The sequence below is a fragment of the Budorcas taxicolor genome, chromosome 3, assembly GCF_023091745.1.
Source record: "Budorcas taxicolor isolate Tak-1 chromosome 3, Takin1.1, whole genome shotgun sequence".
Taxonomy (NCBI): domain Eukaryota; kingdom Metazoa; phylum Chordata; class Mammalia; order Artiodactyla; family Bovidae; genus Budorcas; species Budorcas taxicolor.
Genome location: NC_068912.1, coordinates 9236674 through 9251209, shown reverse-complemented (window position 1 = coordinate 9251209; position 14536 = coordinate 9236674). Strand labels below are relative to the sequence as shown.

Here is a 14536-nt window from a genome sequence, read left to right as displayed (position 1 = left end):
TCAAGTACCTTCTACTCTCTCAGTGCCAGGGCCAGACCACAGGGGTTTCCTGCTGCAGGAATTGGGGGCTGGGAACAGCAAGAGGGATAGTAGTCTGGGGATGGGGTTACCATTCTCTACTTTGTGGAGAGGCCCACTCAGATGCACTGGGATCCTTCGCTCTGCCTCACCCTGCCTTTTTAGGGCAAATAACACAGCAGAACCAGGTGGGTATTTTAGCATATATGTATAAAAAGAATTCTAATTTGCAAAAGAAAGAGAGAAAGACAGGCAGAGTGATCATACATCACAGAGTTCCTGAGGCTTTTCTTCATTGCTTTCTTTTTGTCCTGGTCCTTATCTTTCTGAATTGGCATATAGCAACTCAGGTGTTGGCACTTTCCTCTTTGCCTCTGGGTTCCATGTGTGGAGGACACAGGCTAAGATAAAAAGCATCAGAAGTGGTCCTGGAAACAGGCTGTCAGGATGGGCTTTAGAGTCACATTTCTCATATACCTGAAAGGAAGAGTGACCCACTGCTGCTGGTCAGTGGGATTATGAGAACGCCTGGCACTTGCCCTCTCCACTTTTCCTTTCCCATTTTGTGCCCTTGTGCCCTGTAGATCAATTTCTCTCATCTCTGAACTCTCTGTGGACCAGAAGTTAGGAATCAGGGAGAGAAGCTAGGAAGGAAACTGTAGAAGCAGCAAGGAACTTTAGAGCACTGGCCATGAAGAGGAGCTGGGGAAAGCGAGGGAGATGCTAGGAGGTGGGGATTGCCACCCCCTCCTGTCCTTCCAGTAACAGACAGCCTCAACTGGGGAGACATGGAAGAGTTTGTGGCTGGACTGTGTGTGGGAACATGCTGGAAATGTTTACAGGGTGGAGGAATGCTCAGTTCAGTTCAGTCGCTCAGTCGTGTCCAACTCTTTTCGACCTCATGGATTGCAGCACACCAGGCCTCCCTGTCTATTACCAACTCCCTGTCTACTCAAACTCATGTGCATTGAGTCAGTGATGCCATCCGACCATCTCATCCTCTGTCATCTCCTCTCCTCCCACCTTCAGTCTTTCCCAGCATCAAGGTCTTTTTCAATGAGTCAGTTCTTCACATCAGGTGGCCAAAGTATTGGAGTTTCAGCTCCAGCATCAGTGCTTCCAATGAATATTCAGGATTGATTTCCTTTAGGATGGACTGGTTGGATCTCCTTGCTATCCAAGGGACTCTCAAGAGTCTTCAACACCACAGATCAAAAGTATTAATTCTTCAGCACTCAGCTTTCTTTATAGTTCAACTCTCACATCCATACATGACTAATGGAAAAACCATAGCTATGACTAGATGGTCCTTTGTCAGCAAAGTGATGTCTCTGCTTTTTAATATGCTATCTAGGTTTTTCATAACTTTTCTTCTGAAGAGCAAGCGTCTTTTAATTTCATGGCTGCAGCCACTGTCTGCAGTGATTTTGGAGCCCAAAAAATAAAGTCCCTCACTGTTTCCATTGTTTCCCCATCTATCTGCCATGAAGTGATGGGACCAGATGCCATGATTTTGGTTTTCTGAATGTTGAGTTTTAAACCAACTTTTTCACTCTCTTTCACTTTCATCAAGAGGCTCTTCAGTTCTTCTTTGCTTTCTGCCCTAAGTGTGGTGTTATCTGCATATCTGAGTTTATTGATATTTCCTTGGCAATCTTGATTCTAGCTTGTGCTTCATCCAGTCCAGCATTTCTCATGGCGTACTCTTCATATAAGTTAAATAAGCAGGGTGACAATATACAGCCTTGATGGACTCCTTTCCTTACTTGGAACCAGTCTGTTGTTCTACGTCCATTTCTAACTGTTGCTCCCTGACCTGCATACAGATTTCTCAGGAGTCAGGTCAGGTGGTCTGGTATTCCCATCTCTTGAAGAATTTTCCACAGTTTGTTGTGATCCTCACAGTCAAAAGTTAGTAAGAATGTAAAAGAGTAAATAAATATTTGATTATGAGAGAGTATTGTTTTTTGTGAATTTAGATTCATCACCAATCACCAGTCCATAATAGCATAATTAAAAATGTACTTTAGGGAAAAAAAATTATCAGTCTGTATCTGTGTGGAGAGAGAATAGTGTGACTTAAAGCTCCCCCATTCCAAACTTGCATCCAGTCCAGCTTCTCCCTGTGAACTATTTAGGATTTATTGTAAAAAAAAAAAATACTTTATTGTAAAAAATTAATACACATACAGAAAAGGATTAAAAGCATAAATAGACAGTTTAATGAATTATGAAAGTAAATACCTATAGACTCACCATCCTGTTTTAGTAACAAAAGTTTCTTTCCCACACAAATGCCAAAGATGGCGGAGGGGCAGGTCCTGGTGTTTGATAGCTGAGGCCATCTCCTGGCCTACCTGGGAGCCACCCTGGCCAAGAAGGTGCTTCTAGGCCAGAAGGTGGTATTCCTGCACTCCTAGGGAATCAGTATTTCCTGGCAGTTTCTACAGAAACAAGTTGAAGTGCCTGGCCTTCCTCTGCAAGCAGGTAAATGCCAACCCCTCCCAAATCTGAACACCCAACTGCATCTTCTGGCTGACAGTGTGAGACATGGTACCCCCAAGACCAGGCAAGGCCAGGCCACTCTGGACCACCTCAAGGTACTTGATGGGATCCCACCACCCTATGGCATGAAAAAGTGGACAGTGATCCCTGCCATCCTCAAGGTGACGTCTTGACATCTATGTCCATCTGACACCTACGTGCAAGTTTTCCTGCCTAGGGCACCTGGCTCATGAGGCTGACTGGAAGTACGAGGCAGTAGCAGCCACCCTGGAGGAGAAGAGAAAGAAGAAGAGCAACATCCATTAGTGGGGAGGGGGAGGTGGAAGCAGCTCAGAAGGCTACAGAAGCAAACTGAAAAGAACATAGAGAAGAAAACTGACATATTCACAGAGGCCCTCAAGACCCAGGGATTCCTAGCCTGAGACCCATACAACTGACTGCTGAGTTTTCAGGAGAAAAGAAACAGAAGCTTGCCAGGGCTCCAAACATATTCCTTCCAGATGACAAATCTCTTCTGAGCCATATCCTTCAAGACGATTTGCAGATAATGAAACCCACAACAGATAGGAGAAGGTAACTGGGGGCTGGCCACAAACAGGTGGGCTCCAGATCAGTTGAAGAAGGTTGATGATGTTGAGTCCCAATTACCCCACCAACAACCAATCAGAAGAGTGTCCACCTGTTGATCTAGCATACAGCAACCCTCTTACCCATCCTGCCTTTAAACATTTTTCCCTGAAAGCCAGTTGGGAGTTCAGGATCCAGGATTTGAGCATTAGCTACCCAAACTCCTTGCTTAGAGTCTTCAGAAAATGCTGCACTTTCCTTCACCACAATCCCGCATCAGTAGCTTGGCTTTACACATCTAGCAGATTCAAGCTGGGATTTGTAGCAACCTGACATAACGAGAGAGAAATAAGGCAAGAGGTAACAAAAAGGAGTAAGAAAGAAGGGTTAAAGGAGAAGGACAGAAATCTGGAATGAGCTAGTAAGGGGGAAAGATTTATTAGGGAGGTGGAAAAAAGAGAAGATACTAGAAAAAAGCAAACACAGCTGACCCATGAGCAAAGCTGGTTTGAACTGTGCTCGTCCACTTATACCTTGGATTTTCCAATATTAAATCACATAGACTATGCAATTCATGAAGATCCCCTGCAGATGGGATAAGCTACCCACTCCAGTATTCTTGCATGGAAAATTCCCATGGACAGAGGTGCCTGATGGGCTACAGTCCATGGGGTCACAAAGAGTCGGACATGACTGAGATACTAAGCACAGCACAGCACACAATTCATGACTTGTTGAATCTGCAGATGTGGAACACAGACCCAGAGGAACTGCAGATATGAAGCAACTATGGGTACAAATGATCAACCGTAAGTTATATGTGGATTTTAGACTGTTTGGAGGACTGGTGACCACAATCCACACATTGTTCTAGGGTCAACTGTACATTAACCATTGTTGACCAACTACCATACAAATCAGGTTTAGTCAAGAACAACCACAGGGCTTTCACTTCACCTTCCAACCAAGATAGCTGCTGCTCAACTCAGAGCAAACACCGTGGCCTCAGCTGTGGCTGCAGAACTCACCTGAGGAGACATCGGACCACCTCCTCTCACAGTCTTGCCATCAGACCTATACATAGAATTCTGTGTATGAGCAATGTGCACTCATCTACATATGCGGACCTTAGCAAATCTGCCAGAGATATTCTCAATGAAGGATTTGGTTTGGTGTTGTCACGATGTGAAAATAAAATGACGCACTGACAAGGCATGGTCAGCACCTGAATCATCTAATACACAGGTCATGTTCCTGGCAGCTTGCAGACCAAATACATACACTGTATGATCGATCACAGAACAATGCAACACTGACAACACTCTGGGAACAGAATTAAATTACAAATGGGAGCCAGATTTGTCAAAGTTTGAATCTGAGTTTGGTACTACCTTCTCACACTAACATGGTAAAGAAAAATGCTAAAGTCAAGTCTTCTTACAAGAGAGTGTGTTTGTGATGTTGACTAGGATTTTGATGAATCTGCAATCCATGATTCAACTGTCTTTGACTATGAGGTCTGGTTTTTGGATTCCAGCCCATGACCTGGGACCGTGCCGAATCCAAGCTGACAAGGGATAACTTTACAATGCATTACAGACTGGGGACATCCAGCTACAAGCTCTGGTGTGATTCTGTGGACAGAATTTGGAGGATCAATTTATCAGAAAGAAATTTATCTTGACACTTGGGTGAATCTTGCTTGGGCATTAGGTACCAGCTGGACTTATTTGAACATTGCAGATAATATCAATCAGAACCCACTGCTTCTGTTTCTGCAAAAACCAACAATTCTTGTTCAGTTGGAATGGGCTGCTTTCAGACTCTGCCTCAGAGATCTTCAGTCATGTTAATGAAGTTAGAATCTGCCTTGGGAATGAGACGGTTGAAACTTTCAAGCCCATTCACCTTGACTCTCCTGAAAAGAAAAGGGTTGGAAGGTTGAATCAATTTCCCTAGTTGTTGCAGTCCTTTAATGGACTGGAACCTGGTGGTCTGGAGTCGACCGATATGAAAGTAAAGGACAAAGAAAGAGGCTGATATTCCTTGGTTTACACAGAAAGCCAATAAAGTCCCTGACACGGGACTTGCTTTGTTCACGGAGGCCTCAGGCGCCCTCCTGATGGAGTGAAGATGCAGAGTGCCTTCTGGAGAGGGTCTTAGAAGCCCGGGCAGAAAAGTGAACTCAGAGGGCCTCTGTGCTCCAAGGGATCAACCTGAAAAAGAGAGGGAGAGAGAGAGAGAGAAAGACACAGGGACAAGAGCTCTGATGGAGCAAAGGTGTTTTAATTAACATGGTGTGTGTGTATATACTGTCTTACAAAGTTGTTATTCTTAGCAAAGATAAAGATTAAAATTCCAGACTTACAAAACATAGGCAATCCATACTAAAGAGAGAGATTTGTAAGCAATCACTTTTACTGTAAGGTTCACAAGGAGGAAGAGGATACTTATCACTGTATAGAAAAAATAATGATGGAAATGCCTGGATTCTTCAGCCCCTGGGAGAGGCTCGCCTCTCCTCTTAATTCCTGAGTATTCCTGACAGATCTGAAACAGCACACAGGAAGCCTCCTATTAAATGTATCCTGACATTTAGTCAATGATTTAATCAAACCTGTCTGTGTAAAACCCCAAAAGGATACAGTTTAGAGAGCTTCAGGTTTGGTGAATATGTGGAGATTGGGAAGAAATGCTTCAGGGCAAGGAAGCTCTGGGCCTTTCACCTGTACTGGCTCCAGCTGTCTCTTCCATCTGGCTGTTCCTGAGTTATACCCTTTTCTGATAACTCATCATCTAGTAGATAAAATGTTTCATTGAGTTTTCTGAGCTACTCTAGCAATTTAATTGAACCCAAGGAGGGATTCCCTGGAACTTCCAATCTACAGCCAGTCAGTCAAAGCACAGGTGACAATCTGGACTTGCAACCGGTGTCTGGAGTAGGGGATTCAAGGGACAGACTTGTAGGACTGAGCCCTTCACATGGGGATCTGACACTGTATCCTGGTAGACTGGGTCAAAATGGAGTTGAGTTGTAGGCCATCCCACTAGGTGTCAGTGAATTCCTTGGTATTGTGAGAACCCTCCTGAAAACAGAGTTGCAAATAGTACCAAATCATTTTAGAGACACTGTCCCAACTGTCAAAATTGGAGGAATAAAGGAAATGGACAGCTGTGACCTCAATTTCCTTTTTTCCTACTGGAACTAAATAATAATCAGCTTTTCCTCTTTAAGATACTTATGCAGAGAGCTTGATTTGACTAACCAATAATAGAATGGTAGGAAAATTAAGAATGATTTTTCCCTGCTCCTCAGTCTCCCATAGGGGTTCCCTAGAAAGAGAAGCAAATGTGTGTCTTGGATACCTGAGACTAGAAGTTCCAAACTCTGAAAGTCTAAAGTAGAAATCACCAGCTTACAAGGTGTTATTGTAAAACATCACTCCAGGTTTCAATTTGTAAAAGGAATTAAAAGAAACTGAGAGTCACAAAGTGCACAAAGTGATGTAATTTATTCCCTTCCCCTCCTTGTTAGCATTCCATTTTTCCCTTCCTGAGGGTCTGGGCTTAGGAGCTGGCTTCCTGTCTCACACCACACAGCTCTCAGCGGTAGAACAGAAGCACAGCTGCCTCAGTGATCTCCCGGCTGGAGCTGTAACCCTGGTGAGCTCCGTATCCGTTCCAGTCAAAGGAGGAGAAATCCCCACACTGCACTGGATTGCCCTCTGGGAAGTATCCTCCTCCACCGATGCAGTGCTAGGGGGCAGGGAGAAGACACAACAAGGGGTTGGCTGTGGACACACCAGGGAGCTCTTAATGGTCAAATCCCCTGTAAGTGTGGTCTTCTTCCTACTTGCCTTGACCCCTCCCCTGAAAAAACCTTTCCCTCCAGTGGACTCTGAAACCATGCTTTCCTGAATTCCTTTCTACTTTCCTTCATGCTTATTCTCAGACCCCCTCAACCATGCTTTTTCCTCAATGGATCCCCTAAAGGCTATTGATTCCTCACAATTCTGTCCACACCTCACTCTCCTGATGATTGTCTGTCTTCTCCCATGACTTTTGCTAGAACCAGCATAATCATCTATTGCCAAGATATACTCCTAAATCTGAATGACCAGCCAGGTATTTTCTGGGCTTGAAACCCCATATCCAGCTGCCCTGTGAATGTCTCCACCTACATATCACTAAATCTAAAACTCCACTTAACAAAACTAATTCGCTCTCTTGCTGCCCTTGAATCTGTTTCTCCTCCTGTCACCCGTCTTAATTGATAGCACTCAACCACCCAAAACAAAACCCTGAAGTCTGTTGCCTCTTTCACTTCCCGTCCACCACGTTCATTTAATCATCAAGAACTGCTGGTTTCACTGTCTAGGCATCCATGCTTGCTCTTTTAAATTTATCAAGGCCACCCTGGCTCAGGTCCTCAGTATTTCACACCTGTACCTTTACACCTGCCTCATGGTCTCACTGGAGAAGGCCATGGCACCCCACTCCAGTTCTCTTGCCTGGAAAGTCCCATGGACGGAGGAGCCTGGTAGGCTGCAGTCCATGGGGTCGCTAAGAGTCGGGCACGACTGAGCAACTTCACTTTCGCTTTTCACTTTCATGCATTGGAGAGGGAAATGGCAACCCACTCCAGTGTTCTTGCCTGGAGAGTCCCAGAGACGGAGGAACCTAGTAGGCGGCCATCTGTGGGGTCGCACAGAGTCGGACACGGCTGAAGCGACTTAGCAGCAGCAGCATGGTCTCACTGACTCTTATTTCCCTGCTCTTGAATGATCAGGTCACTAATCTGTTCAGACTCCTCTGATGTGTCCCCTAACATCAGATTATAGGTGTCCCATCACCTATAACATAAACTCTGTGTCCTGAACATAATTCAAAAGCCCCTCCTTGCCCTAGTTCTTGCAAGTATTTCCAGCATCAGCTCTTGATTCTACACCATGTGCATACCATGATACAATTTACACAACAGCTCACTGCCCCCTCAACACACCATGGTCTATTAAATCCCAGTGATTTTGAACATGTCAGTCACTCATGCTCAAGGACACTACTCTGTCCCTTGCTGCCTATTGAATTTTACACACATCTTTCCACATTCAGCAAAGATGTCACCTTCCTTCAGAATCAACTGTGTGCCATTAGCACAGGTAGCAGCTCCTGTATTGTGTTCCCGGAGCCCCTTGTTTGTGTTGCTATCACAGGCGATACCACATGAGGTTGCAATCGTGCATTTATATCTCTCTCCCACTCAGTCTGAGCTCCTTAGGATGACTCTGTCAGCTTTACATCTCTAATGGCTGCACTTTGTAGGTTCCCTAGCATGTATTTTTAAGGAATCAGTGCTTGCAAGGGTACATGCAAATGAGCATTAATGAGCAAGATAAGGCTCCTTGGAAGCCAGTGTAGGGGGAACACGTCTCACCCTACTCCCAGAGCCCACACCTGCATCATCCTCCAAATCATAATCTAGGAGCCTTCCATGAAGACACAGCTATCACACCTCGACTGAGAAATGGACAACTGGTAACTGAACGGGGAAGTGAAGATGTCCTTGACTTCAGGGTCACGTTTCTCAGACGGACAGGTGTGGAAGGAAAAGGTACTGAATGAATATTCTTGTTCTTAGAGCTCTGACTCTCTCTTCCTCCTGCCCCCCAGCCATAAATGTCCTTCAGAGACAGTCTCCACTAACCACAACTGCGGTGCTCTCTTCTCAATACTGGGAAAAAATAAAAACAGAAACTTTCTACATTGAATGTAGAATAGCATCATGATCTCGACACAGGAAAATACTTCTTAAACACAGCATCAAAGTACTAATCATACGTGAGAATACAGATAAATTGGACTTCAATACAGGAAATTATATCCATTAGACAAAGGTGCAAACTTTCAGTTATAAAATAACTTCCTGGGGAATGTAAAGTATAGACTAGTGACTATAGTTAATAATACTGATGGGTACACTGAAAAGTTACTAAGAGAGTAGATATTAAAATTTTTTATCACAACACAAAAGAATTTGAAACTATTTGTGGTGGTGGGTGTTGACTAGAGTTACTGTGATGATCATTTCAAAATACATAAAAATATAGAATCATTATGTTATATACTTGAAGCTAATAAAATGTTTTATGTCCATTGAATCTCAATTTAAAAGCAATGCTGCTACTGCTGCTAAGTCGCTTCAGTCGTGTCCAACTCTGTGAGACCCCATAGACAGACGCCCCCATAGACGAGGCTCCCCAGTCCCTGGGATTCTCCAGGCAAGAACACTGGAGTGGGTTGCCATTTCCTTCTCCAGTGCATGAAACTGAAAAGTGAAAGTGAAGATGCTCAGTCATGTCTGACTCTTCGCGACCCCATGGACTGCAGCCTACCAGGCTCCTCAATAGTAACAATTTTAAAAGTATGTCCACAAAATACCAGCAAAAGAATAAAATGCAAGCCAAGGAGATTTACATTAAAACATCCCAATCAAGTGTTTCCCTGCACACGTAGACACACACGCACAAGCCAGGGATCATCCCTAAACTCACGAACTCAGTGTTGCAGCCAGTGACTCTCATCCCAGCACACAGGGCATTGGCAGCTCCCTCATTGTTAAACACCCTGAACTGGACAAATCCTGCAACAAATTCTCCTGGAAAAGAGAGGCAGAGAAAGGCCTAAGTATTCAAAGGATGAACTGGAAACAATTTCCCTTTGACCAGCCCAGGGATTCCCTAAATCAACAGGTCAGGTTACAGCCCAGCACTCCAAGCTTAGGAGACGAAACCCAGCACCTCTGTGGACAGCGGCTGCTACATGCTGGCTCTGAATTTGGCTGGAAGGGAACCTCCTTCCATCTGAGCTAACAAGACCAAGGCTTATGTTCACAAGAGTCACTTGTCTGCCTAGGGCTCATAGGAGAAATTAGAGTCCACTGAGAGATCAGCAAGAAGACCTCCAGAGGTCCAGCAGGAATAAGCAATGATCAGAAGTGGCCATCGATTCATGTCAATGTATGGCAAAACCAATACAGTATTGTAAAGTAAAATAAAGTAAAAATTAAAAAAAAAAAAAGAAGTTGCCATCGGTTTCTGCTGGCACACTTCTCATCCAATTACCATGACTTTATTTGCCCTACCTACCATTACCTGCTCTCATTGAAACAGTAAATGTAAAAACTGATGGTTCGCATTTTCCCACCAAACATTAACTTTAGTAGTGTTAGTCTCAGTCGTGGTCGACTCTTTGTGACACCACAGAATGCAGCCCGCCAGGTTCCTCTGTCCTAGAGATTTTCCCGGCAAGAATACTGGAATGGGTAGCCATTTCCTTCTCCAGGGGACCTTCCCTACTGAGGTATCAAACCCACGTCTCCTGTTTTATCATGCTGAAAAAATGTCTTCTTTCAAATAATAGCTATCCATCATAACAAAAACAAATTTTTCTCACTACTTTCCAAGTAGTTCTCACCTGGGAACATTAGCTTCCCTTTTTTGTGTAACTATTATGTCACACAGTATATTGATTAAGAAGTCTGGCTTTATATTCTCTACAATGGAGAGGACAGTAATTCTAACTCCATAGATTTTTCAGGATGATTAAATGACACAAAACCATGTCAAGTTTCTAGAAAACAGTTTGGTGTGTTGTGTTGATATCTGTTCCATAAATGCTGGCAATCATTAATTGTTGTTATTTACCCTTCCCCCAAGAGTGCAGCAAAGGATTGATGACTGGGTTTTGGAAGCAGATACTCACGCTGACCATTTGGTGAGTAATAAGATGCAGTTTTCTCAGCATCACCAAAGTCATAGTCGACAGGAATGGCTGGGCCGTTGTCAGTCCAGCACTTCCCTGCTCCATACTTCACTGGGAATTTCTACAGGGAAGAAAATACAGATTGAGGAGAGTAGAGATACTGCTGTACTGGGAAGTAGAGGATTTAATGCCCTCAGGTGGCATTATTCAGACAACAGTCTGAAAGATAGGGATTCTTTGCCATCCCTACTCATAGCTCAGAACCTAACCAGCCTCAAGACCCTTGTTTTTCTCCCTCTTTACCCACTCCCTTCTTCCCTGGAGCTTCTTGTGCTTCCTGGCTCACAGTTCCTCTGAGAGGCAGCACCTTAGTTCACAGGGACCCAGAGGTAGGAGAAAGCCAAGCAGAGGTTCCTCTTAGTGCAATGACCAGAGCAGACTTACTCCTCATTCAAAACATTGGTTCTCTGTTCACCAGAAGACCACCCCCTACCCCCAGCCAGCAGCCCCATGTACCTGGTAGAGTCCAAACAGATTATGCCCCAGTCTCCGGAAGAAGCCCGTGTGGGTGTGGTACCTCAGCAGGGAGCTGTTTCTCCAGTGCTGCAGGGGGGACTTGTTGGGCACATGCCAGATGCCCAGGTCCTGGGCCTGGATGTCGTAGTAGCCAGGGTTCTGCAGAGGGACACACACTCAGCCTTACTGACCTGGGAGGTGCCACCAGCCAAAGACAGACATACACAACCCTCACTTGAGCTGAGAGCTGTGGGCTTCAGGAGGGCAGGTGCCCAGCAGTGCTCAGAAACCCAACCTCCTCCAGCAGATGATGAGGCCCCACCACCCAAACAGCCTTGGTGGGAGGAAGCTGTGATTCAAGACATGGGCTTCTGTCTGTCATCTTCTCCAGCCCCACCTCCACCTCCCTGTCTCCCGCCCTCCCTTCCACATGCTCTGCTCTGGCCGCACCCCGCTCCCCATCCTTCCCACCTGGGTGCTCAGTACCTTGTAGTCATCGCTGGTGGCGGCCTCTGCAGACCCAAACGTGTTGTAATTGGCCCAGTTGCCGTCTCCCTCTGGGTAGTCAGCCCTGTTGCCCTGCTGACTGGACCAGCGATCTCCCAACGTGCATTTCCCACGCATGTTGTTCTCATGGACGCTGGCCACCAGGGTCCAGCCACCACCCCCAGAGGTCATGTCACAGAAGGTCTGGTAGACGACACCATTCTCAGTGCGGAGGTGATACAGGCCATCTGCAGAGGGAACCAGCCAGAGACCCCCCTGTCTGAGAACAGGGAATCCCTGTCAGGCCCCATCACCAGGAAGAATTTGGGAAGTCAGAAGCGTATCCTGAAGGCTCCTACACACACCCATTTCTTGAGGACAGTTCTCTGTGGGTAATCTTAGAGCAGAAACACTGACTGCCTTTGTTCCAGGCTTCCTTTTCAAAAAGGCTTTATAAAGCAAGCATCCAAGAAGACAGAGATGTATCTCCCTCTGGATAGAGCCTCCTTCTGACCACCCGAGGCCTGCTAAGAGCACCTGACCACATCTCAAGTCCACATCAGGATGTGGCCTCTGCAACTCAGAGCTAAGGGCAGGCGTGGTCACTGCCCATTTTATGAGATTCGGATTCCCTAAGTGCAGACTTCCTCCTCATACTCAGCCCCAAAGAAAATAAGCTGTAATATCAGAAAAGACTTGTACTTGCTTGATGATTCCAATTTATGAGCTGCTTGGCAAACAAATTACATGTGCAGATATCTCCTGGACCTCTTCACATCACTGTGATGGGACAGGACCAGAGAAACAGCACAGGAAAAAGCTGATGCTCTGGCTACTTCTGCATTAGTGAGTAATAAAGGACTATGTCTCTGTCTGCCAGAATCTATGACACTGGGGCAGACTATTTAGCTTACTTACAAGAAGGAGGAAATCTTAAGTCATCAGAGCTCTGGTCGCCAAACTAAGAGTCACCAGGAACACCAGAAACATTCTCCCTGTGTTCAGAAAATCATGTCTCCTACAACTAAATGGGACCCAAAAGCCTCAAAATTCCCACTGGAAATATCCTAGACTGGAACCTGGAGTCAGAGCAGACAGGAGTGGTAGGCACACCCCTTTTGATCTCCATGACCAGGATCTGTAGCAAAAAAAGGGGCCAAAAGGAGAGGATGCTGAGTTGGTTTATTACTCACCACCTGCGCTATGGCAACTTTCTTTGATTTCCTTGCAGGTTCTGGGCAGGAAAGACAGGAAAGGGGCACAGATTTCGTCCCCCCAGAACTTCCCAACAGAAGGGGTCACTGTAGAGGATGTGAGGATAATTCTCATTAATAGTGTTGCATGGCTCACTCCAGCCTTCCTGGTCATTGACTCCCAGCTCCTTTCTCCTTCACAGGCTCATCACTGGGCTTTGCAGGCCCCGAGGTCAGTGTCTTCTCTGCTAAGACTAGCTGAGCCACCATCTAGTACAGGCTTAACTCAACCTGCATTCTTCTCCACAACTAATTAAACACGAAAATTCTCTTTATGCCTATTGTGATAAATGGAATTGTGAGGATGAGGATTAGGGAAGAATGTTCCCTGGACACAACCCTGACCACCAAGCACCCTCTGGAAATCCCAAAGCCAAGGCCACGGGAGCAGGAGCAGCTAGAAGAAAACAGTCTTCGTCTCTATGACTCCCCTGAGCCCCCTCAGCCATACAGAGACACAGACTGGGGCCCCAGGACAGGGCTTAGCTTCAGACCAAACATCCAGAGAGACAGCAACCAACACTAGGCCACAGCTCAATTTGGCTGCAAAGCGCGGCTTCTCTGCATCTCCACGACTCCCCTCTGGGCCAGAACATCAGCATCCAGCCCAGCTCCACTCCCTCTGCTCCGCTGTGCACCTGGGTGAGCTCATGAAACTGCTGCTCCTGAGTGACCTACCTGCACCCCGCCCTCTGGCGGCCAGAGAGAGGAACAGCAGGAGGCAGAATCTGGCACCTGGCCCCTAAAGAAAGCAGGTGCAGAACATCATTGGCGGGTTCATTCTTTCTCTCCCTTCCACCCTTGTTGATCCATCGTTTTTCATCTTCCCATTATGATCTCTGAACTTTCTGCATATGGAAACCTCAAATGGAAAGTGATGGGATTCTGAGCATTCTCGAACCCCCTCGAATAGACCCCACCTCATCCAAGCAACTTAGAAGCAGCATCCCATCCTCAAATCCTTAAGGGCCCACAGGTTCCTTTCTCTGAAACTCTGCATCCCTGAGACCAAGATCAGACCTGAGCGGGCATCGTGGCTCCCCACACACTCGGATCTTGTCTCAGACTCCGTTTTCTCACAGCACGGGGAGCTATCCCCTTCCTTCCTCGCAGATGCCAGGAGCTGAGACTTCCCTGCCAGGTGCAGACTCAGAGCTACTGCCTCTGCAGAGAGTCCTGACATGAGTGAAGTGCTGAGCCTTTATGGGGAGAGCAAAGCATGTGGGCCCTGCCCATCCCAGGCCACTTTGAGCTGCAAGCCCCTCCCTCAGGCTTTCTTTCCTTGAAGGTTCCTAAGCCTCGGCTCCAGCAATGAGAAGGATTGTGTAACTGTCTGGAGGGGCAGGAGGCAGCAGTCTTGGTCACACAGGTGACACTCACCATGAGGAGGGCGAGCCCTGCAGGGTCAGAGCACACACAGTGTTCCTGTC

General features: G+C 46.2%; 1 protein-coding gene and 1 pseudogene across 1 annotated transcript; one reads left to right on the top strand and one right to left on the bottom strand.

Moving 5' to 3' along the window:
• The first annotated feature begins 2321 nt into the window (after positions 1-2321).
• LOC128044832 (60S ribosomal protein L13a-like) lies at positions 2322-2945 on the top strand (annotated as a pseudogene).
• A 3748-nt stretch (positions 2946-6693) lies between these two features.
• LOC128045234 (intelectin-1-like) lies at positions 6694-14138 on the bottom strand. Its single transcript, XM_052637733.1, has 8 exons — positions 14127-14138; positions 13785-13848; positions 13047-13154; positions 11854-12101; positions 11368-11526; positions 10852-10972; positions 9642-9745; positions 6694-6846 (listed from the first exon to the last, which is right to left on the bottom strand). Exons 1-8 carry the CDS (start codon positions 14136-14138, stop codon positions 6694-6696), a joined length of 969 nt encoding a protein of 322 aa, XP_052493693.1.
• Between the last annotated feature and the right edge of the window lie 398 nt (positions 14139-14536).

Excerpts from the sequence above, each read along its gene's own strand:
- LOC128045234 (XM_052637733.1), bottom strand. Across the intron at positions 13,155-13,784 it reads CGCCAGAGGGCGGGGTGCAG|TGACCCCTTCTGTTGGGAAG; the intron begins GTAGGTCACTCA and ends CATCCTCTACAG. Across the intron at positions 11,527-11,853 it reads CCACCAGCGATGACTACAAG|AACCCTGGCTACTACGACAT; the intron begins GTACTGAGCACC and ends GTCCCTCTGCAG.